The 26,008-nt window shown below is 36.2% G+C and overlaps 1 protein-coding gene across 7 annotated transcripts; it reads right to left on the bottom strand.

Moving 5' to 3' along the window:
- Window positions 1-161: 161 nt before the first annotated feature.
- Window positions 162-25,630, bottom strand: LOC131524742 (protein arginine N-methyltransferase 8-B). 7 transcript variants are annotated; one of them, XM_058752037.1, is made up of 10 exons: window positions 25,479-25,630; window positions 20,347-20,586; window positions 16,396-16,551; window positions 9,774-9,837; window positions 8,349-8,491; window positions 8,148-8,235; window positions 7,016-7,131; window positions 4,179-4,329; window positions 3,239-3,360; window positions 164-2,453 (listed from the first exon to the last, which is right to left on the bottom strand). In XM_058752037.1, the coding sequence occupies exons 2-10, from the start codon at window positions 20,425-20,427 to the stop codon at window positions 2,370-2,372; spliced, it is 1,005 nt and encodes a 334-aa protein (XP_058608020.1). In that variant the 5' UTR covers window positions 20,428-20,586; window positions 25,479-25,630; the 3' UTR covers window positions 164-2,369. The 7 variants fall into 7 exon arrangements, 6 of the variants coding, with proteins under 6 accessions (XP_058608018.1, XP_058608020.1, XP_058608021.1 ...); XM_058752038.1 differs by having other exon boundaries at window positions 25,508-25,571; XM_058752040.1 differs by lacking the exon at window positions 25,479-25,630 and adding an exon at window positions 25,369-25,472.
- Window positions 25,631-26,008: the final 378 nt, after the last annotated feature.

Below are 26,008 nucleotides of genomic sequence, written 5' to 3'. Positions count from 1 at the left end.
TTGTTTTCATGCTTGCTGAAGGTAATGACTGAAAAGTAGTTTGACCAATAGCGATTGTAGATTGTAGATAATCGACCAATCAGGTGTGAGAAGGTGGGATCTACAGAAGAACGGTTTAACAATGTAACACACATATATTGTATGAGGACTGTAGAGATGTAAATAGGAAAATAAAGGCAAAACCCGGACATTTTAGGCAATTTAGAAATCCCAGCCAGCATAAAAAGGACGTATGGTCACCGTAAGTACTTCAGATAGACTTGTGTCATTTATTTTATATTTATAATCCTTTTAAGCCCCCTTGTGGACTACAAGTGGAGCTACATTTAGAATAGAGCACAATCAAGCATTACACCTCACATTAATGGACAAATGACTTTTATTTGCTTTACCATCTAACATCACCCACGTTTCAGAACTGTTTATTCTTTTTATGTTTTTAATCACAACAGCAACATGTCTTCATAAACAGCCAAATACGCTTTCAAAGGCATGCTATTGTACACCTATAAACATTTTACCTAGCTTTAATTAGTTTTAAGCAATTTTATTTACTATTATCTCGACAGATGCTCAAATCATGGCAGAATAATCATTTTTTAACATGTAAACCTCAAATTTCAATACCAAACACCCAGTTGAAAATGGATAATGGATGAGGAAAACATTCCTTGCACAGAGAAGATAGTTATTCACGCTTCCCAATATTGCAAAATATTCCACCAAGGAATCAGATAAATACCTATAGTAAAAACAAACTATGAACAAGAAATATAATGCTAACGAACAATGTGCTTTGCAAGTGAACTGAATGTCTTTGGTGAGGACTTGAACAGTATAGTCAGCTGTGACACGGGGGTCACAGATGGACCGGGACGATCCCAGCCATGGCCTTGGCAAAGACTCTAATAAGAGCACAGGTGAAGAGCAGCAGGTGCCATCTGAGTCCAGCTCATCAAGATCTCACCGCAGACAGAGCCAGAATTTCACATGCCATCTATATTTTGATATGTATCGTGTGCTGTTTCTATTTTTCTATTTTCATCTCTGTGCTCAGTTAGCAGATGTAAGTGGAAATGTAATTTCACACACCTAGAATCATAAATAATACTTACACTACATATTGCAGTCTTATAAAGTTACTAGAAAAACAAATTTACAATTTTACCACATCACTGTATTGCAATCACTCTTTTATCCTTCAGTTTCCATTATTAGCATCTGATTTGTTTTCCTCTGATGATCATAGGCAAGAAAAAACTGTTATCGATGCCCCAAATCTCAAATTTTATAATCGATGTGCTGTTCTCAGGAAATGGTGTCCACACGATGTACTATATATAATTAATAGGATGCAGAACCTAATTATTTTATATTATAAAATTACATTTGGCGTGTAATTCAAAGACCTTTTAAAATAAAACATAAATTATATTTTTAAAAGCTTGGTTTTTATTGCAGTATGAAACTGCCATGCAATTTGATTCCAATTTGGATGTCCCCATTCATCACAATATAATATAATAATATAATATAATAATAGCTAAATTTAATTTAAATATATGTCAATTTAGCTTTAATTGACATTCAAATATTCTTTAATGGTCTATGTATAATTACTCAGTTAAAAAATTGCAGCTTATGCCATGACATTTAAACATAACTGATCTTTTTGATAAAACATTGTGGTGAAAAAAATGTTTCACCACAATGTTTTTCTTATGGATTTCATCAATATTTATGTACTAATTATATTAGCTTCGTAAAGCATCAGTTGTATTTGCCAACCTTGTAGGTGCAAAAAAAAAAAAAAATTCTTAACGTTGGCCAATGATATTTTAGTAAGCAGTAGATTATTTTTAGCAAAAAACTGTACTATTTTCTGAGAATGACCTGGATTTTGTTAAAACCTGATTTAAATTTAAATCTATGAGATCACTTACCTTACTTTTCTTAATACGATATGTTAAATTGAGATATTCTTAATGCCTGGGACAACCTTCAATATTAAATATCTTATCTCACACTCCCAATGTAAAAGCAAAGTGTAACCATAAACTAACACTTAACATTCATAAGAACATGACATTCTTTTGTTTGCAGTGGGGTGTAGTCATAGTTGGCCCCTGAACAGTCGGAGAGATGGCGTACTAGTGCAGGCTAGAGTCGGCGAAGGCAAGGCTGCTATTGCTAGAAGTGCCACTCCGCTCCAGAAACGTTGGCAAGACTCCCAGAGATAACTTCTGTGCTGGTCTTTCTCTCTGTCTCTGTCTCTTCCCAGCAGCAGGGCTGTAGCTGTGATCCGGAGCGGCCCCTGCCTCTGCTTCTCTGAGTGCTGTCACAAACCGTCTCTCACCACTGCTGGATACTTAGCGCATCTTATAGTCGTGAGCGATAGCGGCCTCACATAGCTGACCTTTAAAATCCAGCTCAAAGGTAAAGTCCAGATCACGCTGGATAGATAAACAAGAATGTTAAATTGCATTTTAATTATAAGAAAAAAAATATATAAGCAAGTTGCATTGAACTATACAGTACCATTCAAAAGTTTGGGGGAATTATTATTATTATTATTTATTTATTTTTATTTTTTCAAAAGAAGGTAATACTTTTATTCTGCGTGGATGGATTTAAAAGACTTTTATAACATTACATCAAAATTCTATTTTAGAAAAAAAAATCTCAGATTTCCACAAAAATATTAAGCAGCACAAATGTGTTCAACAATAATATAAAAAAAATAAAAAATTCTTGAGCACCAAATCAGCATTGGAATGATTTCTGGAGGATCATGTAACACTGAAGACAGGAGTAATGATGCTGAAAATTCAGCTTTGCCTCCACATTACATTTTAATTGCAAATTACAATGTACAAATGAATCAAATTACATTTTAAAACATATTCAAATAGAAAATAGCTATTTTAAATTGTAATAAAATTTCACAATATATTTTTTATCAACTAAATCCAGCCTTGGTGAATGTAAGAAACTTAGATTAGAAAATCTTATTGACCCAAAACATTTGAATGGTAGTTTTTAAAAATATGGAAAACATATTTTTGACTATACTTATATTAACCAACTGAAAATAGAATAGAATAGAATAGAATAGAATAGAATAGAATAGAATAGAATAGAATAGAATAGAATAGAATAGAATAAAATAAAATAAAAAATAAAAGAGGGTCTTGAAAGCTAATTGAATTTTTTAATTATTAATTAGGTGGGCTCTTACTGCGTTCTTCTCGTTTGGCTTCATGCTGACGGTGCCGACTATCTCCTCTCCTCTTTTCACAGTCAAATATTCCTCCAGATAAAACACTGTCTGCTTCCAGTGTGTGTACGGGGAATCTGGTGCTACAGTAGAGAAAATATATACAATAAAATATTAATTATATAACACATTGTTACGCTGCTCTATGAAACACTTGATTCTGATCAAATATAATGGCCTCTACTGACCACTCCAAGCTCTCTTTCTTCTTAGCCTATATATAATTTAAACTTCAATATCTAAATCTATATTTCATGTCCAAGTATATCATTATTTCAGAAGCAGCCATGCAATAAGAAAGATGAACTACAGTGAGCTGATCAATATTTCAGGGTCATGATCATCCTGTCTGTTTTTTTTGTTTTTTTTTTCAAATAGACAAAACTATACAACATAACAAAATACAATAGTGAATCTTATAGTATTGCTGACAAATGCACTTCACAGATTCAGATTTTAAAGCTTTGCCAGACAGATAAACCTCTGTAAGCCCATATTTCTTTCAAAACCGCTGCCAAATAAAATGAAAACATTGTGTGTGCGTTAGAGAGAAAATAACGACCCGAAGTCTGTGTCTGAGTGTTAGTTTTCTTGCCAAACAAAAGATCACTTGTGCTTCCACCCATGAGGAAACGCCTGTGCTGACTGAGCAATACACCGAACCTCAAAGGCCAATAGAAGTTAACAGCGCCCTCAGATCAGTGTGTCTGGGAATCACAAAACACAACACTGCAGCTATTCGTGTCCATATATATATATATATATATATATATATATATATATATTTGGACAGGCTGTGTCACAACTGAGCCACTAGAGGGCAGACACTGACCACAAAGTACACATTCACATACACCACTGTGGCTCAAGATGCAGAACAGAGAAATTTTAAAACAGACACCTGTGGAGAAGCCAGTCTTTTTATGACACTTGGTGAATTCGATATTGAAGTAAGTGACCAGAGCGTGGACATAATCGTTTCTCTGGATCTGCAGACAGAAGGAGGAGGTGAAGGACAGTTCCTCTGGCTTCACTGTGTAGATGTCCACTTCCTGAGAAAAGATGAGGAAAGCTTAAATTGCTATTTCATGGCCTAAGGCACTTAATGACATTCTCAGCTGGGTTTCTTTTAAAGGAATCGTTTAGCCAAAAATGAAAAAATGCTGAAAATGCACTAACCCTCAGGTCATCCAAGATGTAAATGAGTTTTTAAGAAAAAAAAAAAAATCCATCATTAAGGCATTTTAACATTAAACCATTGTTTCTAGCCCAAAATATGAATTTTCCTCCAATGGAAAAGTCCATCCTCTATTGTACTCTCACATCAAAATTCATTGGTATATTTGTTTAGAACTGTTTTGTTTTTGCTTGTAAATGGTGCTTGATCTGTGCATATTTCTCTCCTGATTCAGACAAGATGAGACAAGATTTCTTTATCTTGAGAAAGCAATATTATGAATAGAGGACTCATATCTTAGCTGGAAACAATGGTTTGAAGTCCAAAAAAAATGTTTTTTTAAATTGTGGATTACTGTTTTTATCAGCTGTTTGGACTCTCATTCTGATGGCACCCATTCACTGCAGAGCATCCATTGGTGAACAAGTGATGCAATGCTAAATTCTTCCAAATCTGTCTCAGTGGTGAATCAACCTCATCTACATCTTGGATGGTCTGAGGAAAGGTATGTTTTTGGCAAAAGAAAAAGAAAAAATTAATTTCTTTAATTATCAACTATGTCAGATTTTTCTGCTAACATTCCATATGAGATCATTTTGTTTTGGAAGAATTTAATACATTTTGAGTTTAGTACATTCATTTAGTACATTTTGAGAATTTAGTACATTTTGAGATCTTCATTGCCGACTTCTGAACACATTGTGTGACATTGGAGGAGATGTATGTGAAAATATTGAGGTCTTAAGATAAATCTGAGAAGCAGGAGACTTCTCCATTTGGTCTCCATTTAATCTCAATGTTGTCTAGGAAGAACATGAAATATCAAAGAGATCTCTTTAGTAATTTCTCTTTACTGTGGGAGAGAGTAAAACACTTGATCTCTTTCGCTCTCTATCTATCTCTTCTTCTAAAATGTCATACTGTACGGCTAGCATTTCAATAATCATGTTAGGATGTTATTACTGTTCTTGGATCGGTATGTTCAGACAGCTGTTTCAGACTCCATCATTTCCTGACAGTAAACTGAGCCCTGCCTCCAACACTGATATATTTACCTGAAAAACAACAGGAAACTGTTATTGAAGTGTAAACCTTTCTCTCTTTCTCTGTGGTTTTATATTCCTCTCACTCTCACTTTCCATTAGACATCAAGTCTCCCATTTGTAAACGTGTCCGATCTACTTTAGATCAAGTTATAAAGCTCAAAGTTTGAAATGGAGCATTAATCACCATATCAAACAAACCAACAATGTGTGCGTCACACTTCCATTCACCACTTAATTTAAGTGCCTTCATCCATTATGTCCCAGCTCTGCTTCATTTGACAGATCTGATGTTTAAAATGAGTTACTTTATTGAAACTTTAAAGAAGGACTGGAGTAGAATAGGCGGAAATATCAGGATATAATTTCCTCTAAGGTCAATTCAGGACATGCTTCAATCAGTAGAAAAAGGAATGGTTCCAAACGGTATTTGGCTAATTATATGGCACTTAAAAATGTCATTGCATTCTATTTAAAATATATTTTATATTCAGATTTTTAATACTGGTGCATACTTAAAGTTAACTAGAAAAATGGCTGTCATTATTTGATTGTAGACTATTGTTTGATATTATGATATTTAATGCAATACAATTTATATATTAAGTAGCTTAAAAAATGCCCACTATATGTGCTTATCTATATTTGTACAAATAATGATTGACATATATGACCCTGGACCACAAAACCAGTCTTAAGTCGCTGGGGTATATTTGTAGCAATAGCCAAAAATACATTGTATGGGTCAAAATTATTTTTAAAAACTATGCCAAAACTCATTAGGATATTAAATAAAGATCATGTTCCATGAAGATATTTTGTAAATTGCTCACCATAAATGTATAAAAACTTCATTTTTGATTAGTAATATGCATTGCTAAGAACTTCATTTGGACAACTTTAAAGGCGATTTTCTCAATATTTGGATTTTTTGATACATCAATGGAAAGCTTATTTATTCAGCCTTCAGATGATGTATAAATCTCAATTTTGAAAAATTTACACTTAAGACTGGTTTTGTGGTCCAGGGTCACATATACAAAATTCTCAAATGACTTTATTTAGACCTCAACATATCAAATTGTACTCTGATTTACATCAAAGTTTTAAATTGGATTAGTTGTGACAGAGCTGGTAAATTTATATCTGTAAAAAGCCGAAAAGCCTTTTGTTTCAAATATATATTTTTTCATATTATCTTTCAGCAGTTAAAATGACAGGTTTGCAGATGCATTTCACAGTCCATCTTTGGAGCCATAAACTTTCCAGGCTTGATGAATCCAATTCAACCAATGATCATCTCATCAGAACCTTCTCCAGTGGTTTATAATGAAATGAAATTGCATTTCAACGGATCATTATGTACCTGTCACACTGAGTGATACAGCTAATGATCAGTTACATACTAATGCTGCTGTATTCTCTGTGGATCTCGCTTGAGCTTCTCGTCTAGCTCACATGCGGTGAGAAACACACACATACAGTACATGATTTTTGTGAAGTATTTTAATGGCTGACCTTGATCAAGCAGGCGTTGGATACCACTTGTTTTGAGTCCACGATGTCCACCAGTGGTTCTTTCATAGCTACATTCCTGATGCAGGTCATGTCAAAACCATAAACGTTCTCCCACCCTGCTCAAATATAAAATCATTTGATTTTTGATAAACAGCATAACTAAGGCCCAAAAATACTCTACACAAGTATGTAAAAATAAGCACTTGATTACATGTCTCAAAATGTATTGGAATGCACATGTATAGTGAACGATATATGCACTGTAGAAGGCATTAGCATAAACTGCTTGAAGAACACTTTAACAGCTTGAAGAGAATCTGTAAAAGTTAAATCTCATTAAATCTAACCAAGGTAGATCCTACATATTTCTAACCTTTCATCTACCATCCATTCAAATAGAACAAACATGACATAAACATCACTTTTTTTAATCACTATTAATATTTATTTTATTTATTTATTTAGTTTTTTGAAGGAAATTGCTACTACTTTTAGCAAGGATGCATTATTAAACTGATCAAACGTGACAGTAAAGACTTTAACACCTTAGACTTTAAAAAATATATATTTCAAATAAATGCAGTTCTTTTGAACTTTCTTTTCAATAAATCAGAATTAGCTTTATTAATAATGCTGAAAAAAGTATTTCTACAAAAAATATTAAAGCTAGGGTAGGCAATTTTGTCTAGAAACATTTTTTTGTAATACTGGTTGAGGTAGGCCCTATTTTAACATTATACTATATACTTCAGAATGCACAGAAACAGCTAAGGGCGTAAAAAAAATTCTGTATTTTAATATTTGTGAGATACAGATCTGATTAGAAGGATTTTTTGTTTGTTTGTTTTTTCCTCTCCCATTCCTCCATCTGAACTTCATGCTCCATCCCAGTTGGTTTGCCAACCACCATCAAATGCAACAGAAGCAGCAGAAGAACATAGGTTTATGCTGTTTAAAAGATGTTTTGATATTCTAACTGAAGGATACACACACAAAAAAAGTTTTTAAATGTATTTATTTGCTTTTTTTTTTGCATCAGCTTAGAAACTTGTAAACATGATTGTATTTGGATAGATAAAACCCTCCTTTAAGAATACAAGATGTTTGTGTGTGCTCGTGTTTTGGGACTCACAGTGAATTTTGAAGTCCTTGTACTGCCTGTCTTCAATGGCCACCACATATAGAGCAGCCCTGTCTGGGAACATCAGACCTCCAGGTTTCTAAAGATGAAAAACACAGAGTGTTTGTTCATTCTGCAGAGACACTGGCTGTATATACAGTACACACACTCACATGTACTTTCTGTACTACACACACACACATAAACACTGACCAGCCATTTATCTCTGGCGTAGATGACTGTGTTGAGCATGGACTCATAAAAAAGGCAATAACCCATCCACTCTGAGATGATAATGTCCACCTGATCTACCGGCAGCTCTGTCTCTTCCACTTTCCCTTTAAAGATGGTTATAACTGGAACACAGACAAATAAGGCCACAGAGACACTTGACAGATCCTTCCTACTCTGTAGAAAGTCAAACCAATCAAACATCAGAGAAACTCCAGCTAAGACTGCAGCATCAGCTTTTGTTGAACTCTCAAGAAAAGATACATCAGTGGTCTAATGCCTGATCAAAAATAGAGCATCCTGTTATAGGATAAACTATTAGAAATGTGCGGTTTTCTTGTTAACTAAAGGCTAACTGAAAACATACAGAAAGTGAAATGTTTAATTTTACCTTTAACTATGACGTTTTTATGACTACAAATAATCACACTGTGCAGCAATTGAGTACTAATAAAAATATGTTTTAGCCATAAAATCTCTTTTTTGATATATATATATATAGAGAGAGAGACTAGTATTTTGTCTTGTTTTCCAGTAAAAACCAGCACTTCAATTACTAAGTAAATCTATTTTGTTTTAGGGTCAGGAAGAGTTTTTATTTATTTATTGAAAGAAATTAATACTTTTATTCAGCAAGACTACATTAAATGGGTCACAACTGGCACTAAAGACTTTTACATTGTTATAAAATAAAAACATTATATTTCAAATAAATGCTGTTCTTTTAAACATTCTATTTATTCATCAAGGAAAACGGTATCACAATCTCCACAAAATATTAAGCAGCACAACTTTTTTATTTTCAACACTGAAAATTGTAAGAAATTATTCCTGATTGAGAGAAAAGAGTGACTTCAAAAAGAGTGATTTCTGAAGGATCATGTGACACTGAAGACTGGAGTAATGATGCTGAAAACTCAGCTTTGCCATCACAGGAATAAATTACATTTTTAAATGTATTAAAATAGACAACAGTAATATTTCAAAATAGTACTGTTTCTATTGAATTTTTGCCATGGTAATCATAAAAGAGACTTCTTTCAAAAACATTAAAAAAATAAATAAAAATTAATGACCCCAAACTTTTTTTTTAATTTGAAAATGAGACAAAAATACATATTAATGTCTTTTTTGGGAGGACAGTGTCCTTGATAATCATTGTATCATTTATATTTATTATAAATCATACTGAACATTTACAAATTCTCTCTTAATATTCAGATACTGCAGATGTTTTAAATTATGTATATTTAGGAGGCTGAATAGAAGAACGCTCAACAACCACTCTTTATCCTGTCGACGTCTCATCCTATTTGTCATTCTGTTTCTCTCACACACCCACACAAGCAAGCTAACTACACAGCAACACACACTTATACAATATCTACACACATCGCATCTGCTTACCACTGTCCAGGTGATTGGCCTTGATGATTTTCTCCGAATATTCTGATATACTTGAGCATTCAATCTGAGGAAAGGGGGAAAAAAACAGAACAATATGAAGATTTAAACTTTCTAGTTTGTTGATTCTGTTATAGCTGGTAGACCTCTTATTACCTTCTCTTATATCCCCTTTTAGACAAGACTGAGACTGATTAGTCCGATTCGTGTGATTTGAATCCTTGATGAATAACATAATTTCTTTGAAGAAAAAAAGAAAATGTACAGACCCCAAGCTTTTGAATGCTAGTGTGTCTTGTTTTTAATGGCTTACACAGACATTCTCTCAACATCGAGAGCTTATGATTCTTGCAACTTGCAGTCCTGTCCATTAGACACGTTCCTCTGATCAGCCTCCAGCCACCCAAAGAGCCCTATTTAGCATTCACAAACAGTCCAGATTCCTGTCCCGTTGTCAGACAGAAATATACGTAAACGAGCACACAGAGTAAAGGGGCTGTCAGTGGCCCGAGGCAAAAAGGAAGAGGAGAGATTAAGTAGGAAGCCGTCAGCTGTATAAGTGAGAGGCTGATTCCAGACAGCACAGATCCCTCTGCCTCATGACATCCCTTGTGTTTTTCCAGCCGTCGTTAGTGTCTATAGCCATCGCCGTCAACTCCAGTGGAGCACACGGAGTCAGTCAGCATCGCTTCAACTGACAAACAATCAGAATCTACATGGCAGGCCCACCTGTTTCTGGAAAAGTTTCACGTACTGCAGTGGGTCAGCATTGAGTTTAAAAGTAATCAAAGAAGCCCAGAACACAGTCAGCACATTTCCACTCTCAGAAGAAAAGTGCTTGATGTACATGATCAAGCGAGAGGAAAGTGCCTGGGCATGAGCTGCAGTAAACAAGAGATCAAGGGCAAAATTTTGCAAACAAGACAACTTTAAACATGATGATTTTATCTCTTTCTTTCATTTACAGTTTGAGTTATTTGGTGAAAATATCCATTTTAGTATAGCTCAACAGCATGCTTTGTTCATTCAGAAATATTTTGCTAAGCATTAATGGACTTTTCCTAGTTCAATATATGTCATTCAAGAAATTAACAGTTTGTGAAACTGTTCACTGTAATGCACTCACAGTGGAGTCTGTGAGTCTTTGTATCAGCGTAAATGTTAAAACCACAGCCATAATACAGCAGAATTCTATGTTAACATGTACTCAAATTGATTTTTGATGTTCATTTCATTTAAAGAATTTAGTTTGATTTAATACTGGATCAAACTTAAAAACAGTTACTATTTGGCTTAACTCTTTCATTTTGAAAGAACATGTTTCAACCAAGTAGCTCAATCAAAAAGGTATCTTACTGTGCTGATTTCCCCTGTACACTCATGTCATGATAAATTTAAGAAAGTAACTAAGTAAGTTTTGCATGGTATGTGTAGGACATAACAAAAGGACTGTTTCCAATGAAAAATTATGCTGGTAACACATAACCATGGGTTTATCCACCTAAAACAGCAATTAAAAAACTGCTTTTTGTAAGTAAGTAACACAGTCACAAAATTATAAGTCCTATACACTTCTCGTGAAAATACATTACTTTAAACGTTTTTTGCAGACTAAGGAATGAGTCAAAATTAATTTATGATAATTGACCACGTTATAGCAAGTTACATGTGGAAGCAAATAATTATCTAGTTTTAAACATCATGAACATCCACAAAGTTATGAGCTATAGTAGGTCATGAATATTTTACATTTACATTTATGAATTTGACAGACGCACCTGAAGCGGGTTATACTGCATTTTATGCTGTAAATTTTATAAATGTATATATTCCCTGGGAGTTGAACCCATAATCTTGGCTTTGCTAACACCATGCTCTATTTTTACAGAAGTTATGCAAAATGTATTATTATTAATTATAAAAAATATATGATTAAATACATAACCAGCTGCCAACCAGTTCGAACAATAAACTATTCAGTTTAAAATTATTTTTTTAAATAATTTATAAAAAATAAACATATATAAATTATTTAAATTGTTAACTAATGTGGTAATTATAGGGTTTGCTAAGGCAGTATTTCACATACTTCAGGGTTGAAAAATATGTCTGTAAACTTAACTGATATTGTCCTGGAATAAAATTACTAGTACCCCTTTGGACCGAGGGGGACGGTTGGACTTGAGTTTAACTGCCTGCTGCCAGGGAAGAGACAGGAGGGACCCGGAGCAGGAGGACTCCAGCTGGACCCAGGCCACAGCCCTAACAGCGGCCCACAGTGGAGCTGACGGAGGGAGGAGCCATGGAGGAGGAATGGCCACCGACTCCAGGGGGCCGACCAACGGCAGCGGAGCAGGTGGTGGAGGAGCCCGAGGCAGAGATGGAGAGCCGAAGAGCAAGGGCGAAGGGGAGGATCCGGAGGGCCATGGTGGAGCCGGAGTGACAGAGGACTGAGGAGGAGCCGAAGGGATGAAGGGGCCTGACGAAGCCTGAGGGACGAAGGGACGAGGCGCAGTCGGAGGAGTGGAGTCCCGAGGCGCAGGATGGTCGACGACAGACCAAGGCGGAGCCGGAGGGACGAGGGAGCCCGGCGGAGCCAGTGGACAGATGGGCCATGGCGGAGAGGAGGGAGCTAGGAGCAATGGTGGAGCCGACGGTTCGACAGGCTGAGGCGGAGTCCGGGCCTCGGAGGCTGGAGGCGGAGGTGAAGGATACTCCAGCCCCGGCGACGCTGGAGGATGGCAGTCCCGTGGGGCTCGCACTGTACAGATAGGGGGCTGAGGGCGAGTGGAGGGGCTGACAGACGACGTTGCGGGCATTGTTGCCGGCTCACACACCTTGACTGACATCATCAGCGGTCCTGGCTCCACGGCGATCCTCAGCACTTTCGCTCCGTGTGGCGATGGCTCGTCGGTTGCGGCGGGCTCCGGCTCTCCGTCAGCGGTGGGCTCAGGCATGCGCTCCACGCAGCGGGGAGATGGTGGGCTGGGCACTGGGTCCGGAGTGTCCACTCCACAAACGTGGCGAAATTCGCTCGAAGGCCTTCCTCGGACGACGGCGCTCTGTACGCGGAGTTTAAGCTGGCGTCATAGAACACACAGAGCGCGTCATCCGGGCAGCTGGAGAGGTTGGTGAGTACCAGGAACAGTCTGGTGTGGCCCTCGAGCGATCTCTCCCCCTGCTCCAGCAGGAGAAGGAGGTATTCCAGGTGAAGAAGTGGATCCATGGGGACACAACGGAAAGAAAAAACACTGGGAAAACACGGAAAACAAAAACGGAGGGTAGACGCAGAGGTAACTGTATCGGTCGGTCCTTCTGTCACAATTCAAGGAGTCAAGAAAGCCAGGAATGAGGAGACGAGGAATTCACAAAACAAGAGTCTTTAATAATCCAACAGGGAAACATAGAGCACAAGGAAGACATTCAAGGACCGACAAACACTAACTGCAAGGACTGGGGCTTTTAAAGACAGGATAATCAGGGAAAAACGAGACACACCTGGAATCAAATTAGCAATCAACACGAGGGAGAAACTAGGTCACAGGGAGCAAAACACAACACAGACAGGTCCATAATCCTGACAGTAATAATAGCATAATGAAATAGTTTTGGCAAACAATCCAGTGTATCTGCCCTTCTGCTTTGGAAAGCGTCAAATGAATTTACAATGCATTTTTGCAGACGTGAGCAATGCAGCCAATCACAGACATGTTTGTTGATTTCTAAAACGCAGTGGCCAATCAGAGGTGTTTAGGTTGGAATCCACGCACTCACCGCTCCAGTCACCATTTTTGTGCTGAGTTCTATCATGCTTGTAACTTCTTTCTAACAAAGACATTAAAAAAGGTTTCATCGTGTAGTCACATTCGTTGTTTTTTTGTTTTTTTGGGGAACTTTGTGAGATCATGATGAATGAGTGACAGTTTTTAAAGGGGTCATCGGATGCCCATTTTCCACAAGTTGATATGATTCTTTAGGGTCTTAATGAAAAGTCTATAACATACTTTGGTTCAAATTTCTCAATGGTAGTGTAAAAAACACTTTTTTTTACCATGTCAAAATCAGCTCTGATTTAGCAAGCCATTCTAGTCCATGTTGCTGTAAATGCTAATGATCTCTGCTGACCCCGCCCCTCTCTTCAGTGGGGTGACGAGCAGTACTGTTTACTTTAGCCGTGAAACTGGCTAACTAGCACGTTATTAAGAAAGGCGATTTGCAAAGATTCATAAAAAACCCTTATACTCACTTCTTCTGTAGATGAAGCTGGATCACGAATGATTCGCGCGAACATAAGACGCATTTATGTAGATCGGGATCAGCGCATTCCCTTCAAAACGAAAGTAACGTTAATCCTCTGCATCTTCAGCGGCTCAGATGTCGGGACACATATATTCATTATTACATCCAACAACAAAACACCTCAATCACTTGTCTTCCCTGCACCGGAGTCGGCGGACTGATGAGTGCTCACTCAGGGCGGATCTAAGGTAAGACGGTCTTGTCAATCAACTATCGTGGGAGAGGTCTGTACAGGACTACGTCATTCTGACAGGAATCTCAGAACAGCCTGATTTGAGGAAGGGGATTTTAAAATAGGGATTTAAAAAAAATTTTTTTTATCATTATCATTATAGGGTGGATGTGTACACACACTTCCAACACATATTTATGTTCAAACAACTTGGAAAGTGAATTTTGCATCTGATGACCCCTTTAATAAATATAAAGTGAGCACTCTTTGCATGCTGTATACGATAATATATTCAGAATTTAAATAAAACTTGTGTTTTTCATGCTTGACAAGCGGCCACATAGAGATAGCTACCTACTACAAAAGATAATAATTTCAGAAGCACAGATGTGATTCTGCAACCGAGCCTGGTCCAAAGCAGGATTTAAGTAAGGAAACGGTTATTATTTGTATGGGCTGCCATGCCAAATTTATGCACACCTGCTTGCTTTTCTGTTTAATTTAACACGTGTTTTTGTGAACATACTGTATATATGCTTTAATAACAATTAATTGTAACACTTCACAATAAGGTTAGATTAGTTAATGTTAGTTAATGTATTAAAGTGTATTAACGTGTTAGTTAATTATTGTAAAGTGTTACCCAAATAATGTATTTCGAGCCCCACTAAAAAATTATATATAATTGATAATTAATATAATAACAAATACCCGTTTGTAACATCAATCAGCATAATGGACTGTTTTTGTACATCTAAAATAACTAAACAACTGAAACCCTGGCACAATTCAAGTTCAAACATGGCAGTGTCCGTTCATGCGTTAAAAATAAAGTGGATATAAAAGGCCAGAATATTGTGGCAGAGCATTTTGAGTTGGCAAGCATCACTCACATTTTCCTCAGAAAATGTAATAATCTAGTTTATATTCTGCATTGCAATTTTGAGCAAGTGGTATTTTTGAGTTTGTGATGAGCACTTTAACATAGACACTGAGGAGAGTTTGCACTCTCTGGCATTTAAATATGATGAAGCCATTCAGAGAATTGTTCATTATCACAGTGCAACTGGATAAGAGCAGCGAGGTGCAAATCATATCAGCTCAATTACAGCAGAGACCGCAGCTCAGACAGAAACCCGCATGCGGCTCAGCTTCCCGAGGTAGTTCACTCTCCTCTGAAAACCGAGAAAAGCTCTCAGAACATTCTGTCCCAAGAGGTTTCCAGGACACATAAAATCGAGAGTTTCTCTCTCTGCTCGTACTCTAACTTGGCTTAACAAGCTTTGGCTTTAGTTCTCAAAGCGAAAGTGCAAAACAAGCACCACATGGTTAATGTGGCCTTTTTGACCTTTACTGCTTTTTTCCCACTGTCTCTTTCTCAGATTTATCTAAAGAACCAATTACCACAGCCTCACAATGTAGTGTGTTAGAGCCTGATATATCAGCATGGCCAATAAAGGCTGCCCGCTAAGAACCTTTACTAACCACTGGGGAGGAATGCATTGAAGGGGAGAGCTTTGAATGGACACGACAGGAAGTGAGAAAGAGAAATGGAATGAAATGAAATCGAAGGTATTGCAAGACAGAAAAATGGAAGGGGCCCCTGAAAAAAATTCTATGGTGGTGTTATGGTATAGTGCTGGTATAACATGGTAGTCCGGTTGTGTCTTGATTGTGTGTGTGTGTGTGTGTGACCAGCCGATTAACTTTAATTGCATTACATTATGATGGGAAAGGTAATATAAATGTAAAAATGATTAAATGAGCATGCAAAATTAATTATCTAATTTTGACTGATATATAATGAATACTGAATGATTAATGAGTTATAACATACAAGTGTTTGCGATAATATACAAACACATTTATACAGTATAAAGAAACTAGAATATCATATGTTGTTATGGCTTTTAAACAGACTATTTTCCTGTTTTGATCTGCTTTGAACTTATATTTATGATCCTTATTATGAAATAAGTAGGTGGTAATATGACATCATATTTCCCTACAAAAGAGGATTATTCGTTTACACCTTCAAAAGCTCTTGGTGCGACTGCCACACATGATGCTATTTTGAGCTGTGCGAATGGTTCCAGCAGGGTAGGAGGCTACAGGCTCATGTGGTTTTAGGCATAAGGAGGGCCGCCCTCTTACCCCGTACACGTGCTTGGCTCCGGCCTTGGCAGCAAACATGGAGAGGATGCCAGTACCACTCCCCACGTCCAGCACGATCTTGTCCTTGAAGATGTGTTTGTTATGGTACATGGAGTTCCTGTATGTCAACGTCCTCACTTCGTCCTTTAGCATTTCCTGTACATTCATGCACAGATGTACACACATATGGTCACATTTTAAGGTCCAGTTCTCACTATTAACTAACTATTAACTTTGCCTCAATAAACTCCTAATTTTCTGTTTACTAATAGTTAATAAGTTAGGAAGGGATATTTCACCCAAAAATAAAAATGCATCATGGTACTCTCCTGAACGTGCAGCGAAGGCTGACACGGAAGAAAAGAAATTGTAAAATAAAGTTATTATTTTTGTTTTCTTTGCACACAAATGTATTCTCGTAGCTTCATAAAATTATGGTTGAACCTTTGATGTCACATGGACTATTTTAACAATGTCCTCACTACCTTTCTGGGCCTTGAATGTGTCAGTTGTGTTGCTGTCTATGCAGGGTCAGAAAGCACTCTGATTTCATCAAAAATATCTTTATTTGTGTTCCGAAAATGAACGAAGGTCTTACGGGTTTGAAATGACACGAGGGTGAGTAATTAATAACAGATTATTATTATTTTTTTATATAGGTATGTGCAGTATGTTTAATGGATCTAAAATACAGCCATGCAGAATAAGGCATTAATATGTGCTTTATGAGTACTAATAAACAGCCAATATGCTAGTAATATATACATACAATATATAGATATATAGTAACTCTTGAGTGCCAACTGGAGTAGGTTTTACAAGAAAATACTATTTCAGTTTTCCTACTTCAAAATATTCTGTTTAATTCAATGTTCTACTTGTTTATTTGTAGGGTTTGCAAAGGGGCGGAAAATTTCCGGTAAATTTCTGGAAGTTTTCCGGAAACTTTCCATGGGAACTTCGTCTGGGGAACTTTGGAAATATTCCAAATTTGAAACTTACCAGGAATTTATGGGAATTTTGGGGAATTTAAGGGAATTTATGGGACTTAATTGGAAATTTATAAAACTGTATCATATACAAACAGAATTATATATTTTTTTGATCATAGGCTCACTTGCATGCAAACTAATACAAATTTAAAAAATTACATTTTGGGGGGGGGGAATCTGTGATGCTTTTTTCAGGATTTATTGATGAATAAAAACTTATGAACAGTTTATCAAAATATAAATATTTTCTAACAATATAAGTCTTTGCTACTACTTTTTAGTTATTAATTTAACTAAAAATTAAAAATTAATTTAACACATCCATGTTGAATAAAAGTATTAATTTATTTTAAAAAAAAAAAGAGAAAAGATACTGACCCCAAACTTTTGAATGGTAGTGTATTGTTAAAAAAGGATTTCTATTTTAAATGTTTTTTTGTTTTTTTAAAACTCTTTATTCATCAAAGAATCCTGAAAAAAGAATCACAGGTAATAATAATAATAAAAATATATATATTAAGCAGCACAACTGTTTCCAAAATTGATAATAAATAAGCATATTAGAATGATGTCTGAAAAATCATGTGACACTGAAGACTGTAGCTTTGCATCACAGAAATACATTATATTTTGAAGTATATTACAACAGAAAACCAATATTTTAAATTGTAATACCAGCAATACTGCACAATATCACTGTTTTTTTTTTTCTGTATTTTTGATCAAATAAATGAAGGCTTGATGAGCAAAAGATATGCAATGTTTAAAAACATTAAAAATAGTAATGTGTCCAAACTTTTGACCAGTACTGCACTTCTGTATGATAACAGAAAACTTGCTAGCAGAAGGAGCATCACAGCTTGAGCTATATAGCACACAGCCTACCTCATAAACTGTCTAGCTACTGTATAAACACTTTTTGGTATTTACTAGTTAAACATGAATCCCATAGATCAAATATATTTAGAATATCAAAACTTCGATGTAGTCTTTGGGCTCAAATGCAGAAAGTGCGGCTTCAGAGAAAATGTAGGGGAATCCCCCTCTTAGGTGACTAGAGAGGATTTACATTTACATTTATGCATTTGGCAGACGCTTTTTATCCAAAGCGACTTACATTGCATTCAAGTTACAGTTTTTACATTTGATCAGCTCTTGTTTTCCCTGGGAATCGAACCCATGATCTTGGCGTTGCTAGCGCCATGCTCTACTATTTGAGCTACAGGAAAGATTGTGTGTGGGGGAGGGTCATTTTTAGACTTTTGTTTTATTATTATCTCACCTAAACGTTTGTTCAGTCAGTTTTTTTTTTTTTTTTTACTATGGTATAGCCTAATTTAGTTGCACAGTATATTACACACAGCACAAGGAAGTTTTAAATATTTTTTGTAATATTCATGTAATTTATATGAATACTTACCAATATGGACATTTTGATATTTTGTGTGCAGGATTTAAGAAATGATCTGTGCATGTAATGGTAGATAAGCACAGTGCATGTAGGGGGCGTGGCCTCGATAGCCCCGCAGTAAGCAGTGTGCTGTGTGCGATTGAGCAATGTGTAGAATAGAAATTAAAATGAAATTGCATTAAAACTGGTTGTTTTAACCAAGATTATGCTGCAAGTTTTTGTTCTCAACTACATTTAAGTTCCCAGTTCCTGCAATTTAGCAAATTTCCAGTTTATTCCCATTAATTCCCGTTAATTCCCATATATTCCCGTTAATTCCCATGGAAAGTTTCCAGTCTTGAAAATTCCCGGAATTTTGCAACCCGAATTTACTAGCAATTTCTGAGTTGAAATTGTTTAGTAAATCCTACACCAATTATTTTCAGTGTGTATTAATATGGTAATAACTCATTAGCATGGTGCATATATAAAAATACCATGGCATTACTAATACATCACTGCAGCATGGGTTAGTTAGATCTTTTGTCTAGGTTAGTTAGAAAATGTTGTCTAGGTAGGCAGCTCACTTTGTATTGAAACACACCCAATGAATTATTCAGTCTTTACACTTGTATGTGATGTTTTTTGGACATGGACATATCTTGGTATATCTTACCGTATCATTCAGTTTTAAAACACAGTCAACAAATTATTCAGTAGATTTAAACAAGTTTAACCATATAAAGCCTTCTGTATCATATGTGATACACACACATTTCTTAGGCCTCTAAATGATTAACATTTACTATAAATATCATCTTACTGAGACATATTATTAGGAGATATAGAGGACAAGTGATATTTATATGCATTTTATGTACATAGTCTGCTATTCTGTTTTAAAGATCTTATATAGCAATGTGATTATAAAATCTAATCAATAAAAATTCAATACTTAGTGATGTGTCTGTCTAGGTGACAATTTCGGGCATTATAAGTGTGTTTCAAAACATACATAAAAAGCATTATGGTATTGTCTTGTTTTTTAGACATGATTCTTATTCATATATTTATTTATTTTGTAGTACCATAAAAGCATATATTAAACATTTTTCATTCACAATAACTATTATTAGCATTACTGTACAAAAACCAAAATAAGACTACTACATGGATCTCTGACAACCTGTGATAACGTAAAAAAACTTGCTGTCACTATTACAGCATGTCTGCTCAGATCTATGCAGCTTTTTGGGTGTACGCCTCTGTCACATTGAGATGAGGGAAGGGAAAACTATCTGACCTATATACTAAAAATGAGTCTGAACAAAATTAATCTTGCAGGTCTCGCCTGAACCTCCTGTTCTCCCTGCTCTCTCATCCTATAATTCAATGACACCCCCACCCCGTCTCGCTCCTGCTCCATTTCTCTGCATACTCTACATTATACATAACTCCCGGCATAAATCAACATGACTGATATTGATTACCACGAGTACTTATGTCCTACATCACACGTCTCAGCATGTCTTTTAAATGCAAGCAACCGCTGCTCTGATGTGCTCATACCTCATGAATGCCGAAGTGGGCGTACGAGTCAAAATAGTAATCCCTGGAGGTCATCTCGTCGGGGTTGAGGAACTTGGCCATCTTTCCTCTGCCGGGGCAGCTGGGTAAGTTGGCAGAGTGAGGGGTGTGAGGCGCGTGGGACGGGTGTGTGGGCCTCTGGGCATGATGGACCGATGACACTGGTTTGGGCAGAGGAGATGGCTGGACCGACTGGGATGGGGCAGCACTCAGGGGCTGTTGCTATAAAGGGGAAAAGAGAGCTTCAGCAGGTGAATCTGACAAAGAAATGCTAATTTATTTACCCCAAAATAAACAAAAAAGAAATTATAGCTGTGGTACTTTGAAAAAAATAATTACAGCTATACAGTATCACAAAAAAATATGTTGACACTTAAACCATACATAAAAATGTTTTAATGTCTAACAAAGTAGCGAACTAAGAAATATGACATATGAAATATACGAAATATGATAATGCAATACATACATGCATAAATGATACATACATTAATAATATAAATAAAAAAGTTATTTACTATGGAAGCCTTTTTCTACCATGGAATAAAATACATAAAGGTAATTGTGTTATAAAAAGTCCGAATTACAAGACATAAACATTACAATTTTTATAAATTAATTTATGAAATAAATTTTTATTTCATGGCAGACACAAAAAACAACCGTGTGATGTAAACTCAGAATTGTGAGAATCTTGAGTTTATATGAAACTAAGAAAAGGTCTAACATTTTTTTTTTTTTTTTTCATATGCCGTTAGGTTTGACATGTTTCTAATTTAATAGTGTCCAAATTTTTCTTAGAGTGACTGTATTATTTAAATGTAATGTATTTATAGATTATTTATTATATTACAGAACATATTTTTGTTGTATTGTTATTTTTTTAATAGATTATTTTATTTTATTTTATTTTATTTACCTGGACTGTTGTTAATGATATCACCCAAACTGTGACAGATTAATGTGGTACATGATCCTTTAAAAAGCAAAATGAATAGTGACACTATATTCAGTGCTGTCTAAAAACTGTCCTATATCATGTCAGGAGAGCCTTCCCAGAATGTCTAGCAATTCCAAGACCTGGCAGAGGCAGTTTGTGCCCTACGAGCAAAGGGAGCACAGGACAGTTAGACTGGCGTGGAAATGACTTAAGACAAGCATTACATATGGTGAGCCTCTCGGACTCTGATTAGCACATCTACATCCTGCAGAGAAGCTTGGCCATTCCTCTACCTCGCAGAGAAAATACTAATGAACCATTATCCCACACTGTAGACAACAAATGAGTATGAAATTGCCATTAGCCACTAAAAGCTTTGACAAATACAGATTTTCTTTAAAAAATATATATAAATATATATATATATATATATTTATATATATATATTTGTTATGCATTATCTAGTTTATATGTATTCTTATTTACTAAAAGTAATATATTATAAAATACATCTTTTTCATATTAAGGGTCCTGGAGTTAGTTAAGAGTCTGAATGGACAGACCATGACTATGTAAAGTTTGAAAACCTCTAATCTAGAACATTTTTCTCCTATAAAAGCACAAAACTCTTCATGTTTGGGCCTAATATCCTACATACCGCATATGTTGTTTTGCAATTTTTGGATAGCGAAGATATGTGTGGCTGTATTTGTATCTGCATAAGTGTACCTATATTTGCCTGTGCGTGGGTGGGTGGGTGGGTGGGTGGGTGGGTGTGTGTGCAGACTCTCAGCTCAGGGGATTTAAAATAATGAGTGTCAGCAGAGGGGAAGAGCAGCTGTATCAAGAGGCGTAAAGGTGTTCGGACTGCATCTATTAGAATAATGGGAGGGGGAACACATGTCCTTGCCCCTCCAGTCAGCTAACAAATCTCATTCACATTCTATTTTTAACCTCAACAAATGGCACATTTCGGCAACACCCCACCTTTCAACCATGCTCTTGAGAACTCTAATAGTTTTTTCGTGACATAACTGGATTGATGTGCGTGAGAGGAAAAATAGGTGCTCTTGGGAACCTTTCACAAATAGAACTGCCAGCGTTTTATTCTAGTGTACATTTATGACAGGGAACAACTTAAGAGTTTAAGAGTTGTTTTGCATTGCATATCTAAATCATTAATGTGTTCAGAACAGCTCTTATGAATTTTGCAGATTCATGGGCAGCCCTCTCTGCTTTGGCTGGACATCGTCTAATAAAGCTGCAACTGCCAGTGTGCATTTCAGAACTAAGTGGTGTTTTCTCAGGCAAGAACCACTACTGTAAGTGTTATACTTTTGAAACCCAAACAATTGCATTCAGGTTTATATCCACTGGAGAACATTTAGATGCAGTTATTTTGTCAACTGGGTCATTCAGTGGCAACTCAACCAGAGGTCCCCATCTAAAAATGTTGATTTTTATCACTAATTTAAACACAAACATATTTTCCTTCATTCAACATGGCTGCAGTCAGTTTGATACAGTTTCTGTAAACTCTTGAGATTGCGTAAAAACCTGGCATATCCACTAATTACCAATCAATCACTAATTAGTCATTTCCCTTATGCTTTATACAAAGTGTCTGACAGACAGTACACTTATTACAGGAACAGTACTTCTGGAGCAGGTTGTGTGTGTTTCTCATTGGATTAATCTTTGCAGCAATTGAACCTACAACTTTTTGGTTACCAGCCCAGATCTTTAACTATTTGTCCACCCCAAAGCAGCATTTAATTATGCAACTGTTCCAGCAAGATCACTTGAATGTTACAGCCAACTTGAATGTTCGCTTCTATTAATGTGGGTTTGAAAACCTGTCACGTATATGTAAATATTTTATGTATTATATATTTTAAAGACATGCATCAGTAATGTATTGGAGGTTCCTAAATAATTAAAATGTTCTTCACATTAAAAAATCAATAAAAAAATGGCTCATTTATTCACTGAAATGTTCTTTGGGGAACCAAAAGTGTCAATTCTATGTCATTACTCATTACTGTGAAAACCCCTTTTGGAACCTTTATTTTTAAGATTGTAGTTCCATCTACTCTCTATGGAAGCCTGTTTGACAGACTAACAGCCCTAGTGCAGAGCAGTCTTCAGTGTATTTGCTATTTTGGGAGAGGTTTCAGAGGTCAGGCAGGATCCATCACAGTGTTTTAAAGATCCCTTGACATTATATGCTGACCTACTTCTGCGCTGAACTTCGAGGAACTTATAACAAAAGCTTCCTTATATACGGCCCTTTTCTTCATACTTTAATGAACCTGGATTAGATTTCATGCTTTCATGACTATGTCAGTACATTCCAGCTGCCTAATCCCTCACTGAGTATTGCATAAAGTTCAAGGCCACTAATGAAAGTGGAATTCATCAAAGTGTTTTGCTCAGTTGCAGCACCAAATTGCAACCTCAGTAACCTTTCTGTCCCGTGCATTGTTTCCACTCCTTGGTAGTCCTGCGATTTAAGCCACCAGCCAACTATGTGGATGATGACTCAGATATTTAGCTTTCTGCCCAGCTGTAAACACCCTCACTGCTCTCCACTAAAACTCTGGCCTTACACTGATATGGGCACTTGGGTGCATCAATAAGTAGTCAACACGTTCAAGCAAGATTCAGCTATATAATGAAGGTAATTTTTATCCAAAAATTATGTCAGGTTAGTAGGCTATTTGTTTAGATGTTTCATGATTTATAGACTACTGTTTAAGACTGCAATACATTTTATATATTTTAATGTGGATTTAATATGAAAGATGTTTTTAAAAATAATAATCAAAAGGATATTCTTCTTAAATCAGTGTAAATAAGTTCTTTCTAAAACAGCTGCTCTCCCCGACGCAGGTGCAGCACCAAGGACAGCGACCAGACTCCAGAAATTGAACCTACAACCTTTTGGTTACCAGCCCAGATCTTTAACCATTTGTCCACCCCAAAGCAGCATTCTAGGAAGCAACCGTTCCAGGAAGATGACGACTTTAATGCTCGCTTCTATTAATATCGTACGCCAGTGAGTTTACAAAATTATCATGTATATGTAAATATTTTACGTTTCAACAGCGTTTTCAAATATTATTTCAATAACCATAAAAGTTAGCGTACACGCTTCGCTTGTTTTCACAGTAAACGCTTAAGAACAGAAGTCGCGTGCACCTGCCTAGGTAACCATAGCAACAGAACGCCGCTGGAACACTTTCTTTTATTGACAAAATACAAACACAGTCGATATTTAGCACTTTATTATTATAGGCTTACATTTCATAAAAATTAGATGACATGTGAAGTGTGCTAGGGATGGTAAAAGACAATTTGGTTCGCGCGAGAGAAAAAATTGAAGTACATTTAAACACGTTTCCCAACTTCAGAGTTCAATGTATAATTCTTACGCTAATTATTATATTTGTATATCTCGTTATATTTGATCTGTTAATCCACGTCGCTTACCTCAGTGCTCTCCGTATCCGCCATTTTTCTCCTGAGGAGCAAACAGCGGGAGGAGTGTTTAATTCCCATAAGAGCCGACGAGGTCTTCTCCGGATCGTGCGATAAATGAATGACAAAAACCTATTCAAAAGTCTTCAGTAACCCTGCAGCTTTCGCGTAATTACCTCACAAAATCGCAGAATCAATTCGAATCATGTTCCAGAAGATAAACGAGCCCTAAAACTTGTTGAAAGCCCTCCTGCATCCATGGTATAAAAGTTACCAACAGCAGAGGTTCCCAAAGGAGCGCATGGCGAACTCTCCATATCGTGGGAAAATATTATGTAGCCTACTTATAAAAAAGCGCCCCATCGTTCCATGACTTAATATTTGATCAGCCGGTCGAGTGTTAATCATTCATATCTCCATCCTTTGGATCTGGAATAAAGTCCCTAAGTAACCCTTTAAAGCTCTTATAGAGATCCCTCGTGCACCACAGAAATCTCTCTATTATAGGTTATTTCAGTGAGGCAAGAAATATTGCTTTTTGCTGCTCTTAAATCGTTCGTCGATCATTGACGAGATTCTCTTACATAGGCTGTATAGAAAAGTGGCTCAAAGACGTTGCTCCACGCTCCAAATCGGATCTTCCAAAATTTATGCTCCCTTTCAGAATATAGCGAACGTTTAAAGTTCCTCTTACGAGATGCTGAAGGATCTTAAAGGACAAACCAGTTGGATTCCTTTAAATGGAGCAGCGGGAGCCAATGAGATGTGTTTTCACCTCGCCTCCATCCTCTGACCGGCTGAATGTGATGAGGAGCTGAGCAGGTCCCAGTGCTGCCAAGCCCCCCCACACACGGTAAACTTCAATTAGCACTCACAAATAATAATCTACTCAAAGCGGAAAATAAACACACCAGGAGTTGTTTATCTGTTTGGGTTCTGTTTCTCTATCGCTTTTTTAATATATTTGAATTAAAACGTTATATATATATAAAGGACTAGCACTTTCGAGACATATTGTTAAAATGTTTACAATCACATAAACTGAAAACTCAAAACATGTCGATATTCTGAAATAGCTTTTTATATATAAAAAGCTATTTCAGAATATCGACATGTCTTGAGTTTTCGTTATATATATATATATATATATATAGTTTTTGTTTTATTGTCCAAGCCATTTAACATCAGTATTTTTATTTATTTATTTATTATTATTAGTATTAT

This window comes from Onychostoma macrolepis, chromosome 18 (genome assembly GCF_012432095.1).
Source record: "Onychostoma macrolepis isolate SWU-2019 chromosome 18, ASM1243209v1, whole genome shotgun sequence".
NCBI lineage: Eukaryota > Metazoa > Chordata > Actinopteri > Cypriniformes > Cyprinidae > Onychostoma > Onychostoma macrolepis.
This window is presented reverse-complemented; position numbering and strand designations above follow the sequence as displayed.